This window comes from Coloeus monedula (genome assembly GCF_965178545.1).
Source record: "Coloeus monedula genome assembly, chromosome: 4".
Classification (NCBI taxonomy): domain Eukaryota; kingdom Metazoa; phylum Chordata; class Aves; order Passeriformes; family Corvidae; genus Coloeus; species Coloeus monedula.
This window is the reverse complement of record NC_138784.1, coordinates 14,554,204-14,573,703: the sequence shown is the minus strand read 5'-3', so window position 1 is coordinate 14,573,703 and position 19,500 is coordinate 14,554,204. Positions and strand designations below refer to the sequence as shown.

General features: G+C 42.9%; 1 protein-coding gene across 1 annotated transcript in view; it reads right to left on the bottom strand.

The window, feature by feature from the left end:
- The window catches only part of GYS2 (glycogen synthase 2), a gene marked incomplete at both ends in the record, with an annotated part of 42,434 nt that extends 32,916 nt beyond the window's left edge, over positions 1-9,518 (bottom strand). The window contains 2 exons of the mRNA XM_082280863.1: positions 814-995; positions 9,398-9,518. Coding sequence (XP_082136989.1) covers positions 814-995; positions 9,398-9,518 — 303 coding nt within the window. The remainder of the gene's footprint in view (positions 1-813; positions 996-9,397) is intronic.
- Between the last annotated feature and the right edge of the window lie 9,982 nt (positions 9,519-19,500).

The following is a 19,500-nucleotide window of genomic DNA, read 5'->3' as shown; positions in this document are numbered from 1 at the left end:
AGTGCTCTCCACCTCTGTTCAGCACACATTATGAGCAGACAATTTTTCCTCCTGCAAACTCGCATCTCTGAGGGACTCAACACTGAGCCAGAGTGCAGGTCAGTTCTACATCTCTGATGAGGGCTTCAAGAAAGGAGGTCAAATTTAGCACGAGTTACCCTCCACCCATTTTCAGCCAAAGCTGCTTGCAGCTTAATAACTGCCCATCAACACAACAGGTTCCATTTCTTTTAGCAGATAATCTTTATAGGAAGAAGTTTATTCCTATTTTATTGTTGGAGAAACTGAGTCTCAGAAAGGCTATGAGATCACACAGAAAACACTGGTTAAAATCATATTGGAAAGGGAGATGAATCCACTCCCTGTGTTTGTCAGGTGGGCGCTTTTCTCAAGTTCCTTTCTGGCTTTCAGCTCATATGTATTATGATACATAAGAAAAATTGAGAGCTACTGGAATGCTCTTCTCACTCCCATGCAAGAATGTGAAATGTAAGGGCTCAGTCAAAGTAAGGTCATATTATATCTACTAAAATCTCACCGTGCTTAGAGACCAGATAAATAACTCATTAATCCAATTAAGCAGCCTTGCAGATAAATGACTGTTAAAACCCGTAATTGGATGAACTGGTTCTTCCTCAAAAATAACCTTTAATGAATTGACTCTGCTGTTCTAACAGTGGATTCCGAGCCTTTCCCATTGTGACATTGACCAGGACTGCTGTGTCAAGTGGAACGACAAGAGCATTAACCCAAACTTTAATCTCCTCAGAGTCAGATTTGTTGCCCTGGGAAGCAGCAGCACATCTGATTTACCTGACACCCTTGGCTTTTCATGGTGTCCATCGCCTTCTTAATTGCAGGGTTTGGAGGCTCACAGAATTCCACCTGAGTCTTCACATTCTGCTCAAAATAGGGGCCAATCAGGAAATAGTTTTCGCCCCATTCATCTGCTGTAGTTTTGGCTTTTGTCTGGATCACAGTGTAAATGCCTCCCACTGCAAAAGAAGATCACAAAGAACAGAAAGTAAAAAGGGCCACAAGCCACAAATCTCTGTACTAAGCTCCACCCCACCTGTGGATCAGATACACTGCTGGTTAAATCCCTTCACATACAGAGATTTTAATTGAAATGCAGACTCAATCAAACAAACAGAAGTTCAGTCTCTTAAATGGTGTCAAAGCTTCACTGTTCAGTTGAGGGATTAAAACCCTGGGCCTCATACTTCCACTCTCCCATGTCTGATCTTGATTCTGCTGCATCCCAAGCACAGCCTTCTGCTTTTGTTTTATTGCTGCAGTTACAATTTTCAAACATATTTTTCATCATGTGGTAAGAACTGAGCTTGTTTGACACAAATCACTAAGAGAAGTTGAGGAACTGATGGATTTCATTGACTACTGACTATAAAAATGGGTTTAAACCAATATCCTCAAAGCATAAGGAGACTTGTTCCATCATCAGTCTTGAAGAGCTGTTAAAGTTGGAATGACTGTAGCCTACACTGACAGTATAAATGTCTGTAGCACCTTTCACCAAAATATTGTCTGCTTTAAAAACAAATGCAGCATTCAAATAATGCATAAAGAGAATACAGCACATCCCCTGCCAAGTCAGTACAGATCTATCTAGTCTTGCACATGGTGTGCAAGAGTCCCTTAGCTGCTCTTCCTCACAGTTTTCCATAGCCAGCCCCGGAATTCACGCATTGGCAGGGCAAACCTCCCTTTGCCACAGTCCCCAGGGTGCCAGGCAGTGGACATTGCACCACCACCAACTCAGAAGAACAACAGTGCCTGCTGGAATCCAGCAAGGGGGAGGGATGGCAAGGGAAAAGAAAACCCAAAGGCAAGCAGCTGCTGCACACCAGAGAGAGTGAGCGCAGCTCCAGCATGGTTGGGGAGAGGAAGCACAACAGGTACAAAGAGCAAAAGAAACACTAGGGAAGGGATTGGTGTTCATTTCTTCCTCCACTGAATGTTGAAGCTTTGGAAATCCTTGGCAGCACTCCAGGCAAGGAGGCAGTGCTACATCTTCCTGCAGTGACATCAAAATTACCTATGAGAGCTGCCAGGGTCTGAGAGCTGGCACTCCAGGCTCACCCTTTTAAAGCTATTGGGATATCCAGAGCGGCCAATGCACCACATCCAATTGAATTAAAAACATTGAGAAGTTACCTAATTCTCCTTAAAAAATCTGCCACCACTAGGTACAATATGGCAGCTGAAGTTGCTCAGCACTTTGGGAGATTAGTTCCCAGATTAATTAAACTGTATCCCCTGACAACTACAGAAAGCCTTCTGCAAAGCCTGGTGTCTTGCAGCCCTGAGGAGCTGAATGGAGCTACAGTTTTAATTATGCTCCTAGAAAATAAATTGTTCACTTAGATTCTTTTTCTCTACAAATATCCCATTTGTTTTGAATGCTGGAAGGATCCCTAGTCTTAATATTTTCATGTCTCAGGATTCTAGGTATTTACAAAGAAAAAAAAATGCAGTTCCAATCTACCAGCTTGCTAAGTAGAATTAGTACAATAAATTATAACCCTGAATAATTCAAGACCTAAGAAGACAAGAATCTTACAGATGTCTGTTCCTAAATCAAGCTCTAGGTTCAAGAGTTTCACATCATGTAGACATGGAACTGCAGAAGGAAACCTATGCATAAGACTTTTATTCTCCCCTTCAGCAGGACAAGAAATTAATTTACAGTCATCGTATTCTTTCATGGCTGCTTTGGACAGGGATTTAGAGAAATCTTAGATAAATAACACTGTATTTTCCCTCCAAGTTCCTCTGCTCACAAGCGGAGAGAGTCTATTTGAATAGCTTGGATTCAGATAAACATAAAATTTTAATTATATGAAACAACTCAGGACATTCAACCTATAAAGCAATAGTTACGATGATACATCTGTTTTTATGGGGTGGTAAATTCATCATAGGAGCATAAGGGGCTTCAATCCAACATGGATAAATATGAGGCTTGGTAGAAATCTTAGTCATGAAACTGGCTGGTTTGAATTGGCAGGGATACAGAGCTCAGAATGAGGAAGATTTTAGTGCAAAGCAGCCTGGTGATCCAGGGAAAAGAGAAAATATGACTTGCAAGATGAAAGACACTAAATAACATGATAAAGTATATGCCTAGAGTGAAGCAAAGCTCCTTCCCCCATCACAGGAGCATGGATCAGCCTCTTCCATACTGCAAGGGGTTCAACACTGGGATTGGCAACGTAGCTGAGTTTCCACAGCCACGGATTTGAAGAGGAAGCTACAGCTCACAGGCTGGGTAGAGCCCGGACCTTTGTTTTGCACAGCCAACAGCTGAGTATTTCTTTCCACAGGGTTATCCTTAGGACCCCTGTGTGCCCTATAGGGCCAAAGATGTATGGAAGGCCTCTTATGGGGGAAAGAATGGAGAGTGTGCTGTGCTCTGCTGGTGTAATCTGCTGCACAGCAAGGTAAAAAACAAATCAGGGCACTGATTTGCCTGAAATGCAATGATAAAATCCAAAGAGTACATTTTACAGGCTGTAAAAACTCCTTAGAAGCTAACTGTGATAAAAGCAGTCTTACCTGGCCCCCAAACTGGCTTTTGTCTTCCCTGTTACTGTGGCAATATGACTCACAAAACATGTCTGTGCATAAGCTTTAATTGACAGCGGAGGGAAACTGCAAGTGAAACTATGTATGTGGGAAGTGTTGGGTATAACTTAAAAAAGACATCTTGAGAAGAACAGAGCAATGTCTAGAATAATGTATCGACTTTGGAAATTACACTTCTCCATAGCAAGCTCAAGGAACACATTATACATCTTTAAGAGATAGCTTCTATATGCTCAGTTGCTTTGAATTCCCTGGAAATATCTGTGCCAGTAAGCAAAACATTACATATCCTACTGAGTAACAGAGTAGGGGTTTACATATTCACCTCACAGAATTCTCAAATTGCTTCAACAGTTTGGTAAACCCTCTTTTTCTTCTCTAACACAATGTTTTAAGGCCATACTAGAAACACAAAACCTTTCCAAACAAGAGGGATGTACCGAAATGTTGCAAGTTTCTCTATGCTGCCTCTGAAGTTCTGTACTTTGAAACAGGCTTAAAACAAACAAGAAATGACAAAATGAGAAAGACAGAGAATCAGCAGAGATCAGAACAAGAGAATCGGTTTGGAGCCTCACAAACATGGGGAATTAGCAGTAAAATGTTGATACAGGGATAGTGTTCTGATCTTCAACAAAATGCTTTATTCAAATATATTTAGTCATTTTAAAACATCCTTGAAAGAAAAATATTTCCATTATTTCTTTTTAAAACATGATTTTAACCTTTCCACCAATAAATGAAATCAAGTTTAGAAGGAAATAAACAACAAATTTTTTCCCCATTTATTTCCTTTCCATTCTTCCTCTTTTTTTTTTTTTTTTTTTTTTTTAAGGGAAAAATTAAACTGGCACAGAAAGGGGAACTAAGATGTTTGGGAAAGAAGGATTTTTTAAATTTAAGACATGTTTGACCTCTTTTTAGTGACCTCTCCAAAAAATAGAAGATGAAACCAAAATACTTTCTCAGAAAATATTCCATAGAATTATTTTAAAAGTCTGAACGCTTTTATCTACATTACCACTACTATGAATTTGTCTAAAGGAGCTCTCTGCATCACTCCAGCATTTTCTTCTTTCCTTGTTTCAAGTCCTGCTGCATTATTTCTTTTGTGTATTTAAAATCCAAGCAGCAATTAGAGCTTGTCCTCCCACCCACCTCACACTGCAGAAGGACAGAGGGAAGGAGCAGCAGAAACCAAAAATGAGGGTGAGAAATAGGAAGTGAACTATGGAAGTGAAACAGAGGTAAGTGGAGATTGTCACTGTTCAGAGTCCTTTCCCACACACCTTTGCTACACAGAGAGAGGATCAGGATGACTCCAGGGCTCTGCAGCTTCTTTGTTATGTCCTGAGCAGGCCACTCTGAAGGCACTAAAGCTTCCCAGAGAACCATGACAGCCACAGGATCCATGGGAGCAGTGTGAGCCCAGGCTCAGGATTCAAACTGACTTCACTGCCACAATCACTCATTACAACAACTGTTTCACCCTTCTCCTCAGAATGTGTCTCTGATCTGCACAGGTGTGATAAAAGTTGGGATTGAACTTATTTTTTCCTAACTTTTGATTGGAATCTTATTGATTGATTGATTGCCCGTTGAGGTACCATTAATAAAATCAGACAGTAAAACATGGCAGGCGAAAAACAATCAGCATCTTCAGCTGGCAGATATTTTTCATGTGGTTTTTGGGCTGTGTTTGTGGCCAGGACTCCTCAGAAGATAGATTTCCACATTCTTTGAAATTCTGACATTCCAAACATATTCTGAAATAATACTGAACTGCTGAAATTTATGACAGATGTCCACAATTGAGAAGCTATTTCTGAGTGCATCATGCCCAGTGCACAGGATTTCATTTGGAATTGATTTGACATTGATATTCCACCCCACTCTATAAATGCACAGAGCTCTGAGGCTGTGCTTATGCCAAGTTTATGCCAGCACATCCCCACTCCCCAAAGGGTGTTACTTCAGCTGTGTCACTAATTACAGCAATCACCTTCCCCCAAGGAACTTTCATCATGGGAAGATGTTGAACACAGAGGAGGTAAAATGATGGTCCCACTGACCTCAGTGGATTCAGGACTGAATTTCCAAAAATCCAGTTTTTCACCAGAGGAACTGTACTGAGATCTCTGCTCCAGGGAGAGCTGAACCAAGTTTTGTTTTTAGCACAGTCTTCATTCCAATGGGGATGGAAAAAAAATATTTGAGATTCATCTACCAATGACTCTTGAGCTAAGCTGTTCACAGCTGAATGATGATACAAGCTGGCTGTTTGCCCAGCATTTTTAAGCATTCTTCTATTTTCTCTCTAAAAGCTGTGAGTGGTACAGCAGGGGATACTAATCTAAATATCACTGGAATTATTTTCAAGACATCTTTCCAGAGAAAAGAGCAGATCTTGAACATTCTCAACCCTTCTCACTAATGTGTCAGAAAACCCACCAGAGAGAAACCCAACCCAGGCACTAAATCTTCATAGCTTGGTAGCCACTTTTTTGTACTCCTGTACTTAAAGCTTTCATTGATCTTCATGCTATGGAGGAAAGAAAGCAGTTCCTTTTTTTCCACAGATACATGACCAGACCTGGCTTTACTGGAGCATCATGGCCAGGAGAGAAAGGAAGAGGTAAAAATGCTGATCTCCCCCACTATTACCACCAGATTTGTGGCACTGCAGTGCACTGGGAGCCTTCTCTGCTTACATTTTCCCCCTTCTGCCACAGAAACTGTAGATCCACCTCACAAAGGGTTATGCCCACCAGTGAAAAGACAACTAAAGTGAGGGAAATCTCACAAAACAAACTACACATTTCTCATTTCTTTGGCAGAGGACTTTCAATGCCAGAGGATTTCAATATTGTGTTTGGTTTAGGTGGCAAGTTCCCTCTCATGTGACTTGAGGGAAGGGTAAGGCAGAGTGACACTGGCAGATGAGCCTTTTTTATTTCCCATTCTCTCCTACAGCTACCTTATCTTTGCTTGCTGCAGACAGAGAAGAGGAAGAAGAGCAGTAACTGAGAGGCCAATGTTTTCCATGTCAGAAGTTGTAACTTAGCACAGGCTGCAGCCAGGACAGAAAATCCAAAAAGGAAACATGGAGAAGTAGAAAGCTCTGCCTTATTAGAGCATGTGTTAAATGATCTATATTTAAAACAAAAAGAGAGACAACTTCCCTGTTCCAGCTGTTGACAAAGAAGAGATGAGACTCTGGAAATAATGGATACTTGTAGATCTCTGAGCCCTCAGTTCATACAACCATCTTGTTCTTGCCACAGCTGCACCTCATGCCTCAGTACCAACCAGCACCATCAGGGAAATCCCAGGGAATGCTTGCTCCCCGTGAGCAGCCTGGCACGTGAAGACCCTCTCCCACTACAGAATCACATATTCTCCAATTTGTAGGACCCCCTCACCATCCTCTGGCTCTGAAGAGGTTCAGCTCAGCACCTGCAGAGGTCATTGGTTACAGGGGTGGATATCCACCTGTGAGCTCTGCTATCACCTTCCTCACATGAAAGAAGACAATTCAGCCTGATTGTCAGTGCCACGAGAGAAATGGAGGAACTACTAAGAAGCAGCACTGGCCAAGGAGGAAATGTACCCAAGCACCTGGTGATGCACACAAAATTAACACAAAGGCTGGGGCTCGCTCCTGTGGGCAGCAGCAGCTTTACACCACCTCGGCAGTGCAGACCAACTTCAGACTGAGCTACTCTGACCTTTGCATTGCCATAAAGGAAAAAAGAGACCGTCACATTAAATGCTCAAAATTAGCTTGTCAGGCAATAAATCTAGCTAATGCTTATCTTGCCTTCTATGTTAGGAACATATACAGCAGCACAAACACTAAAACATGCAGCAGAAATAAATCTCTGTGTGGCCAGCTTACTTCATCAAATAAACAATTCCTCCTGCTAAAGGAGGTAGGAAATATACAGTACAAGGTATTATTTCCTAAGCCTATATATCTTCTGTGATGACTCTCGTGTATTTTGCTGGCTACTCTCTCTCACAGTGCCCTAACATTTTCCCAGAACTGTTTACAAAAGTTAGGTCACCAGGGAACAGTTCTCACCACGTGACTTAGACATCCAATTGCCTGGAAGATACAGAAAAAAACTCTCAAACCCTCAGTATCAAGAATTTACCAGAAAAATAGGCTGAAACAGGCTTATAAAAGGGGTTTTGCAAAGATGCTTCTAGTCGAGGTTGGTTAATGGAAACTTTGCACAAGGTCAGATTCTAATGAAAATTGTTTTCCATGCCATGTTCTTTCAGCCCTGTTTGAATATATGGGCTTGGAAAGTGGTGTAAGTAAAGGCACCTGATTTTTAAACATACTGAATAAAATTGACTTATATTAACATTAATATTAATTCTCTCATAAAATGTGTGAATAGTAAATTTTAGCTGTGTCAGTTGATTTGGCTCCAGTGAAGTCAACCAGAGCTCTAGGGAAGATTAAATGATTCACTCCATTTTGTACCTGCACAGGTAGAATCTAATGGGTTACCTTTTCTTAAATGTCTTGTGTGATATCTACAACCACTGGGTCCAGATGACTCAGAAAACACATGTACTGTGGAGTTCAGAGAATTTAGTGAGAACTCCTGAATTTCCTAGATTTCTGCTGCCATCTGCTTGCCAGAGCCTTACTTATCATGCACACTGCAAAAGTGAATGCTGCATGCTCCAAGTTCTGGCTTTAGCAAATTAACTCTAAAAGCTTCACTGAAGCTACTGAAAAATAAGCCCCCAGGGATTCAAAGTGCCAAAGCTACTCTGTCCCACCTCTGGGTATTGATAGGGCTCACCACCCGAAAAAGAGCAATGTAAACCAGCAGAAATTGTCACAGAACAGGAATTCCAGTTTCCCCATAGTGATAAACCCCAGCACTGCCTGTTCCTCTCATACACATTTCCCCTTCAAAGTTAAATTCCTAACAGACTACAGATCCCCTCTCCTGATTAATCTCTGTGTATCTGCCGGGACAATAACACACATGAAGTCAATCATTTACTCATACTAACACTAACTCGCTCTTGCGTTGAAAATGGACCCTTGCAGAACTACACCTACCTGAAAGGGGATTATTTGATGGGTGAATTAGAAATGGAGGAAGGATTTTCGCCCAACAAGCAGCGTGCCCATTGCCTGACCAGCTGCAACCAATGAACAAATGAAGTCCCTGTCTGGCACCACTTGTGTTTGCAAAGACCAGCCCAAAGGAGTTTCAGCTGGCACACGAAGGTTGCTGGTCATTGACTCCTGGGTTTTGTTCAGTGCCTGTAACGCAGCTCTATTTTTTTGTACCCCTTCCAAGCCTGCCCTCCTCTCCACACTGCTCTAGAAGGCTGAGGGGGGACTGCTAAACTGCTCTGCGTCTGATCTCTGTTGTACAGCTCATTTCCATGCATGACATTCCCAAGTGAATTTGCATGGAAGGCAGAACATAAATATGTACAAAGAAATATAAATAAATCAATCAATAAATAAATATGTATCTGCACACTCAGACTTATCACTTAGATGTTCAAACCCCCTCTCCCTGGTGGTAGAACACAAAAAGACACAGCAGCATCCTGGCTCTGCCCATCCCACACAATTCCAGGTAGGTGCAGCCCACACTCAGCATGCACGATTACACACCTGCACTTCTTCCAATCCAGCAGCTCTGCAGCCCTCTCCAATCTCCCTGTTAATGCCTTTCTTCTCCAACTCTTCATCCTTCCCTCCACTCCTGAGAAAACAGCAATACTAACCCCCAAGTGTGGTACAAACCTTTGTTGGTAACTTCCCAAGAAATTTCAAAGAGCAACAAATCCTCCACGGGCAGGTCTTCATCCTCCCACTGAGGAAGCCCGTTCAGAGATGTCATGGACAGGGATCTTGCCAGTGGCATTTTCTTCAGCCCTTGAGTGCTCACCACACAGGCCACAGCAGTCAGCAAAGGTCCAGGTCCCGTGGCAGTGCTCTGCAGTTCTGGTTAGAGCAGTCTGCCTGTGTGCTGGGATCCCAGGAGAAAATTATTCAGATAGCTGGGAGCTAATGGGTTTAAACTGTCTGACCACCAGCATTAAATTGGCTCAGGGAAATCCTCAGGGCTTGAGAAGCAGCTGCTGGGAGAGGTAAGAATTTAAGACTGACCTGAGAAAGGTCTTGACTGTTTTAGGGCCAGAGCTCTTTCTTTTTCTTCTCTCAGAGGGAGGTAAAAAAATGGGTTTGAGCTCCTGAGTCAGAGCATTCAGTATCCAGCAGCACCTCAGGGACAGTTGACACTGGACGGTTGTAAATTCAGCACCGCCCTGAGCAAACTCCACCAGGGAGGACACTTGGAGTTCACCACCTGATTTGAGTCCAGCCCCTGAGTCCTCCCCTCGAGACACACCCTCCCCTTGCACGAGTGGAGCTTCCCTACCTGCTGGCCATCCACAAAGGGGTTAGAATACACTCATTGGACACGATGTCTCTTGGGTTCCTTGCCAGGTTAAACGCTGTGTCCTCTTCTTCTTCAGTTCAGCAGTCTGTAAGCCCCAGTTTACCTCATCTCCTGCCTCCACAATTATCTCCAGTTCTGTTCCCAGGACTCTGCACCAGCTGTTGGCTGCTTTAGCAGCTCTGCAGCCCTGCCAGGTTTTACAGAGCTAAAAAGGCTTTACCCCTGTCTTGGCATGCACTCTGCCCCTCCTTGCAGTCCTGTCCCTGATATTCCACCTGCTGTCCTTTGTTCTATGCCTCAGCTCTTTCCTGGCCTCTGGGCCCATGTCCTCCACCCAGGGAGCTTAGTGAGTACTAAGTCAGGGCACAGCATGCCCCTGTCTTCTCCAGCACAGAGCAGTGTGAACACACATCTGCAGAGATGCTGATCCCTAACTCACAGCCTGAGATCCCCAAAGCTTCCCAGAGCAGCTGCCTGCTTGCTAGATGCTTATGTTACACATCTGGTTGAGAAGCCAGTGAGTCTGGAACAGCTGTGCAAGCTGAATCCCATGCTGAGCTTAGAGCACAACCTGCCCAAACCCCCCAGTTCAGCACGGAGCAAATCTCCAGGTGAGATCCAGGATGTCTCTGGCACTGTGGAGAATTACACTGCACCAGAAGGCATAGAGGGAAAGGCTCTGAGCTCACCTAAGGTAAAACAAGGCCAAGACAATTGGTTCAGGAGACAGGCAGCCCATCTGCATAGGAGTCTCTTAGACATAATACATAATGCATGGCACATCTGAGCCTCCCTTAATGACTAACTATTCCCCAAAAGACTTGCTCTTCCACTTCCACTGCCTGTGCCCTCTCTGCATGCATGGCAGTCAGACCCATCCCTGAGCTGGTGGATACAGCTCACTGAAAAAACCTAAAGGTGCAGAAAACTTGTTTGCAGAGTTGAGAACTTGAGCTGTCTCAGAAAAGAGCCTGGTAAGAGGCCAGGGAAAGATTTAAGGGTTTATGGGCTGAGTGTCATTTTGTCTCAATGGTTTGAGTTGCCCTATTTACCAGTTCATGAAAAAAAAGGCCTGGCCAAAATCATTATTTTTGGAGCAGCTGTGGCTTTTACTACCTGGAGTAGGTAGGAAACCAGATCATCCCAAAGCTAAAAAATCATGTTATTTAAAAGAAAAACCAGGAATATATTAGGGCTCACTTCATTTCTGAACATCAAATCTGCCCCAAGTCACACTTTCATACTTTTCCTGGAACATTCACGCTGAGGGTGAGGCTTAAAGCTGCCAGGTGCACAAAGGCCATCTCAGGTGAGGAGTGGAGAACAGAGAACAAAGCAGCTGACAAGTCCATCCTCACCCCACAGGTTTTCCTCACCCTGTGCAAATGATTACACGGCAAAACTTCTCATTTTAAAGGAGACAGGGAGTGCAGTGAGCCCCCAACACCCCTCACTTACCACACCGAGTGTGATCACCTTCACTGTGAGTAATACCAGGAGCTGCAGCATTCCAGAGGGAATCCTGACAGATTTGTGGTTGTGTGGGCCCCATTCCCCACTGCTGGCTGGGTACCACTGTGCTCTGCAGGTCTTCAAACAGCTCTCAAGGTGCTTAAATCAAAACTGTTCACATCAGTTACCTCTCCAGGGACCACAGAATCACAGAATCGTTTGGGTTGGAAGAGACCTTAAAGATCATCAATTTCCATCCCCCCGTGCCATGGGCAAGGACACCTTCCACTATCCCAGCTTGCTCAGAGCCCCATCCAGCCTGGCCTTGGACACTGCCAGGAATGGGGCAGCCACAGCTTCTCTGGGCAACCTGTGCCAGGGCCTTTCATCTTCAAGCCATCACCCCTTGTCCTGTCACTCCAGGCCATTGTAAAAAGTCCCTTTCCAGCTCTCTTGTAGCATCCCTTCAGACTGTAATGAAGTCACCCCAGAGCCTCCTCCAGGCTGAACATCCCCAGCTCTCTCAGCCTTTCATCATAGGAGAAGCGTTCCATCCCTCTAAAGAAAACCTCTAGGTGATGCCAGATAACCAGTGGCACTGGTTCACTGACATACCACTGTCCCTAAGCATTCAAAAGCCTGAAAAACATGTAAATAATTTTACAACAATGAAGTTGTAACAGCAAAATTTTCAAGCTCCTTACACAGTCTGTGGTTTTCAGGCTCTTGAGTGTCATGTTTTTCCAGCTTCTGTTTGTAATAAGATGAAAATTCTTTTACTTTTTGAATTTGACAAAAGATTATATAATTTCCTAAACCTTGGCAAATGAGTTAGAAAGAATGGTCAGATACCATGAGATAATTTCACAGTCACTGTCATGCCATCCTTGGGTGAACCTGGGAGTAACTCACCTTTGGCAGCTTGGAGATAACGGAGGTTTTAACTGATAAAAAGTGCTCAACGGCACAGTGAACACCAGCACTTCTTTGTATCCTGAGCACATTTCATTTTATCCAATCTGCATGTCTTAAAGAAGGTTGGTTTTTGGTTTTTTTTCACACAATGCCATCCCAAAGTCCTGCTTTTCTATTATTAGCAAGAAAAAAAAATTTGAATTTTCCAGAAAGGGCAAGCTCCAACAGATAGTCCAGAAACTTTCATCCCTGCAAATGTTCTTAACTGCTAGAGTGCAAAGGGCCCTATTCGTTATATTTATGGCCTGCAAGGATTAACTGTGGGATATATGGGGTGCAGCTGGAGTTACCTGGGTTTAGGGTCATAAAGGAGGTTGTGTGTGTTGCTGTGCACATATAGTAAGACAAAATAAAAGCTCTTCAGAAGAAAAGCTATATCGTGACATGAAGAAGGGCATTAATTTAGCTGTCCTCCATGTGAAGTGCAGTAAGGTGCAAGTGCTGAAAGGGATGCTCTGCTGACACTAGAACAATGTGTCATTTTTGTCACAGAGGCAGGGAAAGGTTGTGACTATGATCGTGCAGTTCACTCCTTTTTCACCAGAGACCAGCTGCTGAAGTGGGGAGATGGAAACATACCAGAAAGACTAGTTTTTAAAATATAACATTGATTAAAATATTTCCCAGAAATCTGGAAACCGGTGAGACTGGTTTTGAGTCCAGCCTAGCTTCTCATAGAGTTCTTATCACAAACTATACAAATGCCCTCTGGTAATGCATTATTCATTGTGTTGCAATTCTGCCAGACACCAGTTGTTACCGAACCAAATTCTTTTTCAGCCCACAGAAGTGAAATAATTTTGTTTGCAAGAATACTGGGCCAAAAGAAGACTGAGTTTGCAAGGTCTTTGAACAGAAACGTACGAAGTGTGTATTGTTTTTCCCAAATTTCCTAGAGTTCTCTGGAGAGAGCAATTCAGGGACAATGCTGTGCATTCTGCCTACCTAAATCTCATTTGCAACTGTTACCTCTAGGATGTTGTCTTGTCTGCACACTTTGACCCAATTCCTGTTTGAGGAGAGCAAAGTTTTCTGCAAAAAAACTCAGTACATCACCCCAAGCAGTGAGTCGTGGATGTTGTCTTCACACCACAGTCCTTCCAGCAGAACCACTCCAGACAACCTTTTTTCTTGGAATATCAACCTCAGTCTCCCTGGCTGCAAGTGAGAAGGTGCCTGTAAGGAAAGAAACACTCCACATGTGTGGAAGTTCATGAGGAAATACCTGTCTAGGACTGGCTTGCTCTGAACAGAACTGTGCTTCCAAGGTTTGCCTAAATTAACTGTGAGAAAACAATCAGGCATGGATGTTAAAAATGCTTGTAGCTATTGAGCCAAATTTGAGAGGAGGACAGGACAGAGGTTTGTAGGGTTTGTAGCAGTCAGTGATGCACACACACTGTACCTGTGATACAGAGCAGTAGGTGGCACTGACGGTATTCGCATGAGCTCTCCAGTGTCGCTGTCGTTCTGTCATTGCAGAGTTTAGGGAAGATCAGGGAGGGGCCCAGACGTGCTCTAGGGCCAGCCCTCCTTCCCCGGCCTGGCAGCAAGCTCGCCTCATTCCAGCTGTGAAGTGGCGGTCGTCACTCCTGCCCTGTGCAAGGTCAACAAATGCTCCAAAGCTCCCACGAGTGGAGAATTTTCCTTCCAGTTAGAGGACAGCCATGTTCAGTAATCCTGTGAAACGGCCAGGAGGGAGAAGGGGCTACAAAACATTTGAGGAGACACAATGGATTTTTCTCAGTGACACCTGGTATGTTTTGTCCCAAATTAGAAATTTGGGAGTGCATGGACTCCAGGAGACACCCAACAAAAGACATTCCCATCAGCTGGTCTGAGAGGCTTACATTCCCAGCTCTGCAGAATGTTTCAGCCTCTGCTGTTTCATCCAGAAGTGACAATAAGAATTAGACATCCTGCAAGTACCAGCTTGCCATGGGCAAGTTTAAGGTTAGTCTTTTTGGAGTTGGCTTTGGAAAATCATGCCAGAGTAGCTTGGCCACTAAGAGAGATCTGCAACTTGGATAAGCATCAGAATGCCACCATCCTATTTAAAGTTTAAAATAAATGCTGTGATTAGCAGGGAACCTTCTGAGGGACAGGACTGCTCAAAAAAAGCTGTGCTACAATTCATGTATGCCATGATTCCCGTGTGAGCAGAGATTTGGGAATGTTCCCTTTTGACCCCAGGCACCTGGAGTGATCTCCTGACAAAGGAAGGACATACAGCTCACATGCTCTGAGAGGGAGCAGTGTCCCTTTCTGTATCTCCAGAGAGGAACTAGGCTTCAGAGACTGAAAAAATCCCACTAATTCTACTGGCAAATAAATGTACAGCCACATGGCACATGCAAAAAAACTTAGGAGAGGCACCAGGATTTCCTATGTGATGCCTGATATGGCTCTAACTTGAAAAAGTAAAATGTAAGACTAATCCAGTGTTTTGCCTCTTTTCTACTGTTCAGTGCCATGCCCTTGCCTATAATTCAGACTCATGTACAAAGACACAAACACTTTCATAGGTATACACACACATATTTGCTTTGGTAATTTGTTTTCTGAGCTCAGCACAGTGTTTGTGTCATATTTAGCACGGGAATTTGTCAGTGTGCTGGTGTAACTTGTGGTATTTTCTCCTTAACTAAACGTTGCAATCACGGACAGATCGAAGCCTCACTTGCTTAATATCATAAAATCACAGAATGGAACAGAGCTTGAAGATCATCCAGGTTCCACTCCCTGCCATGGGCAGGGACACCTTCCACTATCCCAGGTGTCTCAGAGCCCCATCCAACCTGGCCTTGGACACTGCCAGGGATGGGGCAGCCACAGCTTCTCTGGGCAACCTGTGCCAGGGCCTCCCCACCCTCACAGGGAACAATTTCTTCCTCATATCCAATCTAACCCTGCTCTCTGACATTGTGAAGCCATTCCATTCCCCCTTATCCTGCCACTATTTGCTCTTGTAACTATACTCTCCGGAAGTTTCTGGTTTTGTCCTGAGTCCTTTGCTTACAATAGGTCTTTTTCCTTTCTGTTACATCAAAGTCAACTCTTTTCAGATTTGCTTTTTGTTGTGATTTTTGGGGTTTGTTTTTTTTGGGTTTTTGTTGTTGTTGTTGTTGGGGTTTTTTTTTGTTTTTTTTTTTTTTTTTGTTGGGTTGGGGTTTTTTTCCCTGTTAAAAGACACAGGCTAGGTGTGACTTCTTAGTAGCTTTCTTATCTGGTATGACCTTGGAAGAATTGTTGTCAGGGCTGGCAGCAAGTGGTCACTGCATGATTTTACCTCTCTGGCTGCAAAGGTTTCCATGCTTTGAAAGACTATGCTGCAAACAGAGGTGCAGTGCTGAAAGAGGCATTTCCATTCATTCAGCTATGGAAGTATAGTGAGGATTTTATAAAAAATAGGTTATGCCATGATAACCCTTCAGATTAACATACTGAAATGTAACCCCATTCAACAAAGCACTTAAGCATAAATCCTACTCTGTGGAATAGAGGCACTTGAGCTAGGGTCAGTGTGCTCTTAACTTCTATTCTGCCTCTTTGAGACCCCCTCTACTGACCTGAATGCCCTTGAAGCATATAAAAATAAGATATTTCTGCTTATTCTTCTCTCTTTTATCTTTAACAAACCAAATCAACCAAACAAAACCCTACAGTGTGCAGAATCAAACCAGTACAAAAGTAATTTTTAAATTATTTATTTCCTTCTGCACAGCAATTTGCTATGGGAAAAACAAACTCAGTAAAATGAACTGAAGTTCAACACATACTTTTCTAGACTGATCTTCAGTCAGAGTATCAGAGACTCCTCTACTGTCATATGTGGGTAGGAAAATGAGTTTGATGTGGTTCTTAGACATTCCCAGTGATACCGGGAGAGTATTGCAGTATCTACTACTGGTGGAGACTGCTGAGTGAACAGAGACTTTGGAAATCATTGCATTTCTGTCTTATTGCCCAAAATACAGAATTAGCATCACAGAGAAAACAATATCTCAAGCAAAATGGTTTTTTTTGCTTCCCTTTGTATATTCATTTAGCGTATCTCACAGAGCAAGAATTATCAAAATTCCCTTCCAGAAATCAGTATTGGTAGGAATCCACCTTCGTGCTATTTTGACAAATTTTCTGGATTTTTTACCTCAGGTATTAAATATGTAAACACACCTAAATAACGTTGGAGAGCTATTAAAGAGAAGACCATAAAGAAGAAAGTATTTACTCAAAAATCTTACTTTGCATAGCCACTGCCTAGTCCTTGTTGCTTATGTTTGCAGGTAAATTATTCATTTCAGATACTGAGCAAATCCAGCCCTCCCAAGCCCGACCTCTCCAACAGACTATTCTAAAGTTAATTATTTCCACAACTCCCTTGCTGGCACAGAATAACAACTCACACAGCAATGGTATCTCAGGAGCAGTTTATAAAAATGTAGTACACCACAGGGACTGGTGTGGATTTTAGGAACACCCTGCCTAATGTAGTCTGAAAGGCTTTGGAAGTTTTGTCTTGCATAAGGCTGGATACACACACATGCATTAGGGGAGAAGTGTTTATAGAAGAAAGAAATGCCCAAAATTAGGCATTGCCCTGGAGGCCACAGGAGCACAACGTAAGGACCTGGCTCTTAAATATTTCTGGGCCTCTGGTCACACTGACATCAGGAAGTTCAGCATCTACATTCCACTGAGAGTTTGTGGCTTAATTGTTCTGACTTACACCTGTAAATCAAGGGAAATAACATTTCTCTGCAGCACAAGGCTAACACGAAGTGTGTAAACACAAGGATAACAGGAACTCTGTGAGCAACTGAAGTCACCTACTTACCATAAACCACAGTTCTAATTCAGCTGGTATGAAACTCACATAAGCACTAAAAGTCTTCAAAATACATTTATAAAACATTTTCATCCTCTGCAGCTGTTTTCTTTTTAACACTGTCTCACTGTTCAAACCTGCCTTCAATTCCCTGCCCCAATTTTATCCTTTGACTAATACAAAAGTACATGGTTTAACACTAAAAGTCAGTAAAATCCCTTGTGCCTCTGTTTGTCAACATCTACATTTGCAGGGTAGTCACACAAAATTTCTATTCTGTAGCTAGTATTTGTGCACCTGCAAAGGCAAGGGGGTCCAGAGCCTTATGGCAATTAAAATACCATTACTGATCTTACCCTGTGTGAGTGAGCAGAGCAAGCTGTCCTCAGTGTTCTGAAGCATTTCTTCTTGCTGGCTGCACTATTCTGTCCAACAGCACCACAATGTTCTCTGTTGGACCAACAAGTGACCAAGGTACCTCTTGACACATCAGAATGTGGCTAAAAACCTCTATTGCCTTTCTTGGGATAAAACAAGAAAAAGGTTCATGTATCAACGGCCTGGACAAAGCATACAGAAGATAAACATGAGCCTATTATATTTGGCTAAAACCACACAGATGTCCTACAGCAATACTGTTATTTAGGAATTTATATGGTTGATATAAGACTATACTGTGGATAGACTCTAAGTAACAGGAGGTGACAGGCTGGTATTGTATAATCACACAGGGAAGCTATTCTACAGCCATGCAACTGCAATGAAGATACAAGATTGTGTGGTAAGACTCCTAACAAAAAATACTCACAATATAATTAATGTACTTGCATAGGGCTTACAAACATCAGTGGATGCAAGTAATAGCTGAAGAGCCTATTTCTGAAATCTTAAAATCCACTAACCTAGGATACTCATTCCTATTTAACCATTTGGAACTAATCCCCCATAACACCCAGGAGGCCTATTCACTGCTGCTTCATTTTTTTAGAGTTTTCTTTCATTATGTCATATCCCCAAAAGTAGAAGTTGAGAAAAGGAAAGTATAAAGGGAAAAAAGGTAGTAGTACAATGAGGTTGCTGATGTGCTGAGAAAAGTTCTCATCGTGCAAACCAATGTTTTTTTCATTCCTTCAGTTCCCTCCTTCACCTGTATCCACATAGTCTTTTAACAGAACAGATTTTGTCATTAGCTCTCTGGTTGCTTAATGTCTAGGCACTAAATATCTTGTATTAAGTGTATGATCACTAACAAAAAAACCCCTCCCCTGTGGATCTGGAGGGGATTGAAGTTATCTGACAGACAGCAGGTGACAGAATCCTCCCAGCTCAAGAACCAGGACCATGTACACTCAAAATGTACCTTTGGGTCTCAGTCTGCCAACCACAGAACAGGATCTGACCCTACATTTTAATGGGTGAGGATGCAATCAGTGAGAAGTCATTTACTGTGACCTTCAAAAATCAATCATCACCACCAGAAGGGGAAAGGGCCCACTCCCTGTTCTCTGAGACAGCTGCTGCCCCTTCATGCACATCACTCAATCCTGCAAGATAAGGTCCCACAACACAACTTTGAATTACTTCATTAACTGAGGACAGTGTAAGAACAAAGCCAGGAAGGAACTGTGCAAGGTTCCTGTACTCAGTGTGCTCAGGTGAATTTTCCTAATGGGTGTGTCCTGAAAAGAGCAGCAGCTTGTGCCATTTACCGTGTAACAGCCAATCAGGAACAGTTCTTAGCAGGAACTTTAATCCATCCAGGTGTGGAAAGCCTTGCAGTAGGATCTCCACACCAAGCCAGGAAAGCAGAGAATATAATTTTCTCCCTCCTACTGGCAAAGAAGTCTGGAATTTAGCCTGTAACTAAGAATAAAACATGTCCCAAGGTCTCCCTGGGATACCCTTTGTAAATAATGCTGCCAGCAGCATCCCATGCATATTTCAGTAACTACATGAGCCTTACTGAATCACAGAAGTTATCCTGCAATATAACAACATTTCTATGATCTTCCCTTTAAAAAGGAACTACAAAAATTAAGCTACCTGCCTGTGAAAGTGTTTCAGTCCAATATCCAAAGCATTTTAATGCAGATAGAAAAGAGCTTTAAATTGCTCCAGCTAGTCTCAGACCATTTGTAATGAAACAAAACTTACAGGCCCCACAAGACAGATGGATTTGATACTCTGTCC